Source organism: Bufo bufo, chromosome 2 (assembly GCF_905171765.1).
Source record: "Bufo bufo chromosome 2, aBufBuf1.1, whole genome shotgun sequence".
NCBI lineage: Eukaryota > Metazoa > Chordata > Amphibia > Anura > Bufonidae > Bufo > Bufo bufo.
The window spans coordinates 196,751,380-196,763,438 of NC_053390.1; the positions used below are offsets into that span (position 1 = coordinate 196,751,380).

The 12,059-nt window shown below is 38.2% G+C and overlaps 1 protein-coding gene across 1 annotated transcript in view; it reads right to left on the reverse strand.

The window, feature by feature from the left end:
• Window positions 1-6,456: 6,456 nt before the first annotated feature.
• The window catches only part of KREMEN1 (kringle containing transmembrane protein 1), a 185,907-nt gene continuing 180,304 nt past the window's right edge, over window positions 6,457-12,059 (reverse strand). Inside the window, exon 9 of the mRNA XM_040416012.1 lies at window positions 6,457-8,522. Within this exon, the coding sequence (XP_040271946.1) occupies window positions 8,363-8,522 (160 nt within the window). The 3' untranslated portion in view covers window positions 6,457-8,362. The remainder of the gene's footprint in view (window positions 8,523-12,059) is intronic.

A 12,059-nucleotide genomic window follows, 5' to 3' on the forward strand; every position in this document is an offset into this window, starting at 1 on the left:
GAGCTATGTGTCAGCCTGTAGTATCTGTACACGCGCGAAGGTGACACATACTCGACCTCTGGATCTCTACTTCCGTTGCCCATACCGTCCAGACTATGGACTCACTTGTCTATGGATTTTATTACTGATCTGCCTAATTTGTCTGGAAAGACAGTTATTCTGGTGGTAGTTGATCATTTTAGTAAAATGGTGCACTTTATAGCATTGCCTGGCTTACCTAATGCTAAAACACCTGCTCAAGTGTTTGTGAACAACATTGTAAAACTTCATGGCATTCCCTCTGAAGTGGTCTCGGATCGTGGGACTCAGTTTGTTTCCAGATTCTGGAAGGCGTTCTGTACTCGGCTGGGGGTACAACAGGTTTTTTCTTCTGCTTTTCATCCTCAGATGAATGGACAGACGTAGCGCACTAATCAGAGTCTGGAGACTTACTTAAGATGTTTTGTCTCTGAGAACCAAAAGGAATGGCCCTCATTTTTGACTTTGGCAGAGTTTGTTATAAACAATCGTAGACAGGAGTCCACTGGTAAGTCACCATTTTTTGGGGCATATGGGTTTCACCCACAATTTGGCACATTCTCTGATTCGGACACTTCCGGTATGCCTCAGGAGGAACGTTTTTCATCATCATTTTCTTCTATAAGGCAGAAAATTTTAAATAACTTGATGAATATTGGCAACAAGTATAAACGTGTGGCTGACAGGAAACGTATGAATGGTCCGAACCTAAATGTGGGTGATTTTGTGTGGCTGTCCACAAGAAATATTAAGTTGAAGGTTCCTTCTTGGAAGTTGGGTCCAGGGTTTATTGGTCCATATAAGATCACTGATTAATAATCCTGTAGCTTTTCGTTTTGAACTTCCTCAGGCTCTAAAAATTCATAATGTGTTTCAAAAATCTTTGTGGAAGAGGTATGTTGAACCTTTGGAGTCGTCCCCCTTGCCACCCGCTCCTGTCATGGTGGACAGCAGTTTGGAATTCCAGATCACTAAGATTATTGACTCTTGAGTTCTCCATAGATATCTTAAGTATCTTGTTCACTGGAAGGGTTATGGACCAGAGGAGAATATGTGAGTACTGGCATCTGACGTGAATGCCAGTCGTTTGGTGAAAGCCTTTCACAGGTCTTATCCGAATAAGGTTGGTCCTGGGTGCCCGGAGGTCACCTGTAGAAGGGGGGGGGTACTGTCACGGATGTTCCTGCGACAGGTGGCAGAAGATTGTCAAGACTGGCAACACGTGGTTTGATCTGACATGTTTTCTATTTGGATCAAATGGCGTCTGTGTTGTTTCTGGTGCTTGCCACACCTTCTTTCCCCAGGTGTGGCGTTTATGGTCATTTAACCTTCTCTATTTTTTGTTGTTTTTCCCACTATGCTATGTGGTTATAGCTTTTGTTTGTGGATAGCTGGTGTGTGGATCTCGGCTGAGTTCCTGGTGCTGCCATAGCCGCTTGAAGTTAAGTGTTTTCTTTCCCTTTTGTATTTTGTTGGGTTATTTTGTGTGTTGTATTTCCCTGTCTTTTGTATTAAGACCTAAGGGAGACACCTGTTCGTCCTTTCTTTTGGAGGAACAGGTTGTCTTAGTCCTGACATTAGAACCAGGGTCCTATAGGGTAAGTTAGGACATTAGGTATTCCTGTGTATGAACTCACCTACCTCTGTGGTCTGTTCATACTGATAGCTAGTCACGACTTTGATTAGGGTTTACTAGGACATGTCCATCTCCTTTCCCTAGTTTGCAGGTCTTATTCCCTCACCCCTTCCCCTCCTATGTTCGGTGTGGTGTTTCCCTCCCTCGAACGTGACAAAAACATTCTTTGTGAGGTGAAATTGGGCAAATTAAAATTTGCAATTGCACTAAGGTTTTTTGGGCTTAGTTATTACAGAATTCACTGTGTGCTAAAAACAACCTTACAACAACCTTATTCTGCGGGTTAGTACAATTATAGAAGTGATACCAAATTTATATAGTTTTTATTATGTTTTACTACTTTAAAAAAACTATGAAAAAAATTATTTGTATTTCCTTATATTGACACTCATATCTTTTTTAATATTTCTGTATTCAGGGTTGTAGTTTTTATTGGTACCTTTTTGGGATACATATGTCTTTTTAACCCCATAAGGACCCATGACATACATGTACGTCATATCTGGCCATGACTTAAGGACCAGTGATGTACATGTACGTCATGCTGATCGAGCGAGTGCAGGAGCTGCGCTCTCCCGATCAGCTGCAGGGGTCCGGCAGTCACTGATAGCCACACCCTTGTTGTATGCGCCAGCATCGGTGAAAACACAGATGCCAGCGCATTAACACTCGCACTGCCGCGGTTGCTGTGACGGGGACCCGATGGCAGGGAAGGCAGCCCGATGCCTTCCTTAGGCATCATGGCAGCCTTCCGTGACAGCCTGTGAGATCCATTACAACACCGAAGTATTGTAATGCATTGTAAAGAGAATCAGACCCCCAAAAGTTGAAGTCCCAGAGTGGGACAAAAAATAAAGTGAAAAAAGAAGTTAATAAAAAAAAGTTTTACAAAAAAATTTCAAGTTTCAAGTAAAAAAAAAAAAGCGTTCTTTTCCCAAAATAAAGCAAAAATATTTTTTAGGTGAACACCGTACAAAATCTAAAATAAAAACTGTGCTAAAAAAACATTTTTTCGTCATCTTACATCACGAAAAGTGCAACACATAGTGATTAAAAAGGCGTGTGACCCCCAAAATAGTGCCAATCTAACCGTAACCTCATCCCGCAAAAAATGAGCCCCTAATTAAGACAATCGCCCCAAAAATAAAAAACTAGGGCTCTCGGACTATTAAGAAACTAAAACATGATTAAATGCTTTTATTGTGCTTTTATTGTGCTAACTTTAAAAATAAATAAAAAAGTAGATATATTAGGTATTGCCATATCTATAAAAATATCACATGACCTAACCCCTCAGTTGAACATCAAAAAAAGAAAAGTGTCAAAAAAGCACCTTACATCACAAAAAGTGTCATACCAAGCGATCAAAAAGTCATATGTACCCTAAAATTGTACCAATTAAAACTTCATCTCATACAAAAAAAATGAGCCCCTACATAAGACAGTCGCCCAAAAACTAACCCCAAAAAATGGCTTTCAGAATATTGAGACACTAAAAGATAATTTTTTTCAAAAATGCTTTATTATGTAAAACTGAAACAAACAACCAAAAAAAGTAGTCATATTTGGTATTGTCGCATCCATAACAACCTGCTTTATAAAATACCACATGATCTAACCTGTCAGATGAACATTGTAAATAACAAAAAATAAAAACAGTGCCAAAACAGCTATTTTTTGTTACCTTGCCTTACAAAAAGTGTAATATAGAGCAGCCAAAAATCATATGTACCTTAAAATAGTACCAACAAAACTGACACCTTATCCAATAGTTTCCAAAATGGGGTCTTTTTTTGGAGTTTGTACTCTAGGGGTGCATCAGGGGGTGTTGAAATGTGACATGGCAACTTATAATTATCCCAATGAAATCTGCCTTCCAAAAACCATATGGCATTTCGTTCCTTTTGCCAACTGCCCTGTGCCCATACAGCAGTTTGCGACCACATATTGGGTGTTTCTGGAAACTACAGAATCAGGGTAATGAATATAGAGTTTTGTTTGGCTGTTAACCCTTGCTTTGTCACTGTAAAAAATGGATTAAAATGGAAAATCTGCCAAAAAAGTGAAATTCTGAAATGTCATCTACATTTTCCTTTAATTCTTGTGCAACACCTAAATGGTTAACAAAGTTTGTAAAATCAGTTTTGAATACCTTAAGGTGTGTATTTTCCAAAATGGGGTTACTTTTTTGGAGTTTCTACTCTAGGGGTGCATCAGGTGGTCTTCAAATGTGACATGGCAATTTAAGTTATCCCAGTAAAATCTGCCCTCCAAAAACCATATGGCGTTCCTTTCCTATTGCACCCTGCTGTGTGCCCATACAGCAGTTTACGACCACATATGGGGTGTTTCTGTAAACTAGATAATCAGGGTAATAAATAGTGAGTTTTGTTTGGCTGTTAACCCTTGTTTTGTTAAATAAAATTTTATTAAAATGGAAAATCTGTCAAAAAAGTGAAATTCTGAAATTTCATCTACATTTTCCTTTAATTCTTGTGCAACACCTAAAGGGTTAACAAAGTTTGTAAAATCAGTTTTGAATACGTTGAGGGGTGTAGTTTCTAAAATGGGGCCATTTATGGGTGGTTTCTATTATGTAAGCCTCACAAAGTGACTTCAGACCTGAACTGGTCCTTAAAAAGTGGGTTTTGGAAATTTTCTGAAAATTTTGAAGATTTGCTTCTAAACCTCTAAGCCTTCTAACATCCCCAAAAAAAGAAAATGTAAAACATGAAGTAGACATATGGAAAATGTAAAGTAGTAACTATTTTAGGAGGCATACTATCTGTTTTAATAGCAGAGAAATAGAAATTTTATAAATTGCAAATTTTTCACATTTTTGGGCAAATTTGGAATTTATTTTATAAAATTTTTTTAATATTTTGACTCAAATTTACCACTGTCATGAAGTACAACATGTGATGAGAAAACAATCTGAGAATGGCTTGGATAAGTAATAGCGTTTTAAAGTTATCACCACACACGTAAGATTTGCAAAAAATTGCCTGGTTCTTAAGGTGAAAAATGGCAGGGTCCTTAAGGGGTTAAATAATTTTTATTCAATTTTGGGGGGGGGCTGAAGTGACCATAAAAAATCAAGCTAGATAAACTAGCTCCTTTCTTCAGTTATGGCATTCATATTTTTATATTTTAATAGTTTGGAGTTGGATATTTTTGAACTTGGATCAACTCGCCTTCCTCCTGATCAACTTGCAGGATAACAGGTTGAACTGGATGGACGTATGTTTTTTTTCAACCTTATAAAATATGTTACTATGTAATACCAATTATGCTTTTTAAATGAATTTTTTATATCTAAAATTGGGAAGGCTGGATTTGGGAAGGATTAGAATTTTTTTTATAGTTTTGTGTTTTTAAATTTTTTTATTTTTTATTTTTAGGGGACTTAAATGTGGGATCCTCTTATTGCTTTTATTATAGACTGCTATAGAATAGAATAGCAGTCTATTGGATTCTGACAGGCTGCCTATTACGCTATGCCACAGGCAGAGCCAACCGGCAGTTTCCTATGTCAGGCCTGGTAACCTTCACAAGGCTGCAGGCTGTCATAGCAACCAATTGGAGCCATCAGTTATCTCCTGTCCAAGTCATTGCGCCCAGCTGTGTGCTGTATTACATAACTGGCATCAGCCGCATATGGAGTGGGCTCAGCGTATAAGCCCCCTCCGCAGATTTACTGCACCAAAGACACATCACAACTTATTATTAAATAATCACTTAGCAAATAAAAATAAATGCTCTATGATCTCTTAACAGCAGATTGCTGTTTACAGTGGACTAATATGATTAGGTGAAAAGTTAAACTTTCCATTTACACATATGAAAATATTCTTACTATGCAGTATATAGTTGGGTATTTACAATGCTTCTCAGTTTTTTCTTTCATCTTTCCATGAGGGTATTTGAACCCATGTCTTCTCTTGTTAGCACAAAAGAGAAAAACATTATCCATCCATTTTGCTTAAAGATAGGCATAGAAGTATATGTTTTCCCTTGATGATTAAGCATGAAGGGAGATTTAAACGGTTTTAAAGAAAAATGCTTTGTTGCTTATAGCAACCAATCACTGCACAGGTTTCCTTTAGTAACATGGTTGAGAAAGTTGAAAAGAGTAGTAAGCGAATCGAGCTTTGGTTCCAAGATCCGAAGTTGATTGACTCAAAACTTTCATCTCTGTGCAGCATTCAAATGTATGGGATCCGGAGAGGCTTTGGTGAATAACTTCGGGATTTAGATTTTTCGACTTTAAAATAATTTTAAAACAGGGATCCAAAGTTGGCTTCGGTAGAGAGGTTCCAGCCGGTACCGAAGTCGACACCGGATCCATGTTTTAAAATGATTTTTAAGTTTAAAAATCAAATGCTGAAGTTATTCACCAAAGTCTCGCAATATTTTGATGATAACTCTGAACACCTCGGCGGTGCCCATACATTTGAATGCTGTATGGAGACGGGTCTCCATACAGCATTAAAACTAAGTTTTGACCGAATCGACTTCGGATCTTGGATCAGAAGCTCAATCCGCTCAACACTAGAAAAGAGACACAAGCCCATCAAGTCCAACCTATAATCCTACCAGGTTGAAACCTATAAACCTACTGCGTTGATCCAGAGTCCACAGTCATGCACATGACTGTGTTTTGGGTCTGCATCCGATGTGGGCATCTATTTTTTTGCAGGTCAGATGTGGACCCATTCACCCCCGCAAAAAAAATTGAAAATGTTCTATTCTTGTCCGTTTTACAGACAAGGATAGGACAGTTCTATAGTCTCCCTCCTCTTAGGATATGCATGCAGTTTTGGAAGCCATAACCAGGAGTGAGTTCAAAAAAACAAGTAGTACCTGTCCTGTATACATTTTCTACTTTTATTATCCACTCCTGATTTTAGCTTCCAAAACTGCATGCAGAATCCTGGCCATGTGGCTGTACCTTCACAATAAAGAAACTCTGTCTGTGACAATGATGAAACCTTCTTTCAACCTTCTTGTCATAATTACATGACTAGAAGTAAAGAGATCATTAGAAAGATCACTGTATCGGCCATTTAAATATTTGTACGTTGTAATTAGATTGACCCTATGTGGTCTTTTTTTCCAGACTGAATGACCCCAAGTTTGTTAACCTGTCTTGGTTCAGCAATCCATCATCTTAATTGCCTTAGTTGCCCTTCTCTTCGCCCACTTAAGTCCAGCTATGTTATTGTTAAACACAGGTACACAGCATTCTACACACTATGCCATGTTTGGTCTGACATGACATATGTGCCTCTTTAGATGCATCCCATAATTTTATTTGCCTTGGTAGCAGCTGCCTGGCACAGGTCGCTAAAGTTAGGATTCCTGTCCATCAATATCCCCAAATCTTATTCAAGTGCGTATACAGCTCTTCAAAAATGAAAGGTGCCCACTATCAGTTACATTGAGCAACAAATGCAGTTTTCATAAATTTACCCAACAGTTTTCAGTCTAAAGTGTTAATACAATGTTTGTCAGTGCCATTCCTATCCAAATTACAGACCATTGTGAATAGCTATCCTCCACACAGAGATTCTCCTGCAGCCAGTATTTCATTTCATTTTTTAATGACAAGGCTCAAATCTTACATATAGTATCTTAAATCAAAGTTTTTTCAGGACTGAGGGTGTTTTAGATGAAAACTTTTGTTAGGCACTTATGCAGAAAAACGGACCAGATGTTCTTGCAGGAGACGTTAATCACCAATGCGTTTAAGTAGATAAACAATGGCAAGGCACAACATAAAGGATCAGAAGCTTTCTCTGAGCAGGTTTTATAAATTATGCGGGCAGACATTTCCAAGACAGACATTGATATAGAATGCAGATTTAAATTATAAACTGAAAAATGGGTACAAATATGCACTTTCTGATAATAAGTTAGCTAGTGGCCCCATAGACATTGACACTCTTTTCATGCAGCATTATAAAGGAAAAAAAAAAAGAAAAAAAAATCCAGAAAACAAAACACCCATGCATGATGTAGGGTAAAAGATCTTCCTGACTTGTCAGTCCCATGTACAGATCCATTCATTCTGTGCAAGAAACTATGTAAACTCTAGAATGAGGGAAACTGCATGGCTCATAATGTCATGGTTCCAGCTTTGATTTATGTTGTTCAGAAGTTATGGAAAAATATACACAATACAAAAATCCATCATTACTATGGTTGTCCATGATGCAGTAGGAAATCCAGACAGTATCAGGTGCTCCATATTTAAGTCCAAAGTTCATAAATATACTTAAAAAAGAATGAGGATCTGAATGTACATCAGAAGGAGTATCCCTTTGAAATATGGAGTGCCCTGCTGTGCAGAGTGAAGCGTGATTGTATGCAACGCCTGCAGCATTAAGCTGGTGTTCCTGCCATCCCACCCCAGTCACATGTTCTCTTTGACCTGTGATGAGACATAAGAGCTACGGTAGACCTTGGAACATCTGGCATATTTTCTATTGCTCTTTTAGCTGGAAAATGTATGTGTTCATCCTGGTCCTAAATGCTTCTGGACTAGACAGACATTGACATCTCCTCCTCCTTGTGTTTCAAGCCCACAAAGAGATTGTCAGACGGTCATAAATATATATATATTTAATTAACCAATTTCTAAGAACAGAGATGGTGTAGTCTTCTAATGTAGCTCTGCAGATTTGACAATTTTTGACCAAAGTGCAATTATTCTCCTACTAATGGGTTGCGATCATCATGAGGACTCTTAATCTTCTTTGGGAAAATAGAGATTGACGTGGAAGGTTTGTAGAATATGCTCCATATTTCTCCTGCAGATCCTCGGTGACAACTGTCTATACTGGTCACTGAGGGCAACCTTTGAGACCTTAAAGAGAGAGAAAATATATATCATGTTTTAGGGGTGAAATGGGTACAAATAATAAGGTATAATATTAATTTTGTATATACAGCATTCCTATGCTTTTACACTCTAAAATGTCATGGGCAAAAATCTTTACAGGGAATCATCGATGACTACAGTATAAGGAATTAACAATATGTCTACAAAGGTAAACACCTATTATGTATCCCTTGTCATATTGACAGTGAATTATTACAAAAGAATATCCCAGATTATAGTGTAATAATAAAATTAATATTAATTAATACTATTAAAGGGGTTTCCTGGGATTTTCAATTCATGGCTTGGTTGTAAGATAGTGTATAACTTATGGGTCCAAGCACCAATACCCCCACCTGTCACCAGAATGAAGCAGCCACAGCCCCTTTCTTGGTTATCCAGATACAGCAACATACACATACCGGTAGCTGTGCTTGGTACTGCAGGTCAGTCCAGTTCACTAGAATGGACCAAGCTGTGGTACCAGGCACAGCCAAAGCAGGCAGCTTCTTTCTGCTGATTGGTGGGGATTGTGGGAATCAGGACTCCACTATTATACATTGATGGCCTATTCTCAGAGAAATCCAAAATCAATAATTAAACAATAAACATTTCATTTATTAAATGAAACTTAGTTATAAGATGCTACATTAATATATTTTAGATGGAAAACTAAAATTATGAACCTTATGGATGAATTTTACATATTGTGAGTGCGTAACTTGGTGACTTCACTATGACCCAACAAAATAATTTCCAAGTCAAAATATGTGCATAAAATTAAGGATAATGTATTAACAACTTATTGTAATTCACAGCATGGGTTATTTTCAATTAATGCATCACAGAAATTTACACTATATTATAAAATAGGTGAATAGACTATACAGAGATCTTGATGATGATCTTTTAATGCCTAAGCAAGAGAACATGCTCTGTGCCTAGAGGAATGAAGGTTTCACCATAGTCAGAGATCGGGATTCCTTACTTTAAAGGCAGTGAGATGATGGAACTCTCTGCAGGGAGGAGATTGTGATGGCTGATTTATTGCACAAGTTCAAGAAGTGACTGGATGACTTTCATGAATGTAAGAATTTTGCAGATTAGGAGTACTAGAGTTCTGGAGATGGGTAGGGATGAGCGAACTTCTGTTTTCAAGTTCGGCGTCCAAGGTTCGGGTTATCTAAGAATTCATTAATGGATTCCGCTACCATGGATTCCGCTTCTGTGGTAGCAGAATCCATAATGGAATTCTTAGATATCCCGAACCGGAACCTTGTACGCCGAACCTGAAAACAGAAGTTTGCTCAACACTACTCAACACCACAGTTTTATTGCCATATTGGAGTCAGGAAGGAATCCCCCCCCCCCCCCCCCCTCAAATGGGGCAATTGGCATCTGCCTCATAAGGTTTCTTTGTCTTCCTCTGGATCAACACTGTAGAATTATAGATTGGACATGATGGACCTATGTATTTTTCCAACTTTACCAGTTACTGTGTGTAACTATGGAAGCATGTACCCTATGGCTATTGGGATGTAGTATACTGTATTAATATGACATTAAACAGTTGTATCGAATAATAAATTAATGTGTGCACGTCTCACAATCAACAATTTATAGTCAATATATTGTTTATGTGTTAGATGTATTCTTCTTGAAGGCAATGGTTAATACTGCTTTTCAATACAGTCATTCACATCACTAAATGGGCTTGTGAGAGACATTGGGAAGAACTTACTTTCAATAAACAGTCATCCAGGAAAGCAGTTCAAGCACAGCATTTGGACTGAACTCAATAATTCTGTGTCGCACTAGATATCTACATGGATTACTCTGTCCATTTAGATTCCAGCAAGTGCTTAAAATAAACCACTCTCCAATTCTTCATGTGCAACTTACTGGAAAACACCTGAGACGATACTGTAGGGGACCATTGGCAATCTGTCTCTACTGCTCGTGTGGCAACACTTTTAGGCAACACACATTTAAAAATACAAATTCCCACTGAAGAAAAAAGTATTAGGCAACCATATATGTGTGTGGAGTAGATATATAAGGTTTCCAGCCTAAACAACGATTTCATATTTCAACATTTTCTATTACATTTTGATTCTGGATCTCCAAATATACTGCACTAATGCCAAACCATCACACCTTAATGTACCGCTATCCAAACTCAATTGACCTAAAAGTGAGTATAGTTAGATCATTCCTACAGGAAATACTGTAGGATAGGTATGATAGGGAAAAACCTAGATGTAGAGACTCTATACAAGTCTACATTTTAATATAAACTTACGTTAGGAGTAATTGGGTAATACAGAAAACATACATGTGAAGTTTGGGACTATGCTTGCTGTTAACATTCAAAAACAGCAATTATCTTCAAATATTGCTTAGGTTCTGTTCACACCATATCCGGAACTATGTTCAGGGAACCATATACACCACAGTAGCCTTAGGCATTCAGTGACCTGACATATGCCAAGAGTGTCCTTTAGGCATACTGTGTGTATGTGGGGTATGTGCTGGTATACATTTGTCAGCTATGCTTTTCAGTACAGAGACATCTTGCACAGTAAAATTGCATAGGGTTTATGTTTGTTTCAAATGCTGGAAGATTTTCTCCGAATATACACTGAATGTAGTCATCAGGCATAATGGACTGTATAACTTCTAGGAGGACTCCATAACCCGAAGATAAATGACTACGTAGTGCTTCAATGCCGTTTTTCTAGGACCAATTTCCCATGGTATTTCTAAAAATGCCATATACAGTCATGTATGCTCCATGCAAGCATACATAACTGTATACTCACCTGGCATCCTCCACAGCCATGGGCCGCAAGATGGCAGCACTGCTTCCTCTGGCTGTTTCTGGGTACTAGGTGTTTACTCCACTGATATCGGAGCAGCTGGGGGCCTTTATTAGGACAGCTGGGGGGCAGTATACAGACATGTATGTTTTTATGGGCCATTTTGAGAAATACCATAATTGGTCAACTCCTTTAAATTACTTTTTTTCAGACTTTTATGGAATATGCACAGAAAAAGCCTTAAAAGTGATAGATGAGAGTTCCAACACTGGGACCCGTAGAGAACAAGTCTCCATTTGCATGCTGCAGTGTACAAAGAGGTGCCTCACAGGGCTCTCTCCATTCACTTTCATTAGAAATTGAAGAACAGGCAAGGGCATTTGGTTAACTTTCCTTGGAAGTCTAATAGTCCACCTCCACATAGACTGCAGCAGGCAAACAGGGCAACATTCCCATTATAGACATAATTCCCAGAGATAGAACATGCATCTATAAAAAAAATTCTCTATTAAAATTACTCACTTATATAGCGCCAAGATATTCTACAGTGCTTTATAGACATCGGGTCATTTATTAAGACCGGCATTTTAGACGCCAGTCTTAATAAAACCCCTCTGCTGGATCGCCTAAGTTATGAAGAGGTGCCAGCCTCTACACAACTTTGGCACATCCAGCGGCGCTTCTAAATGTTAGACCGCTTCCT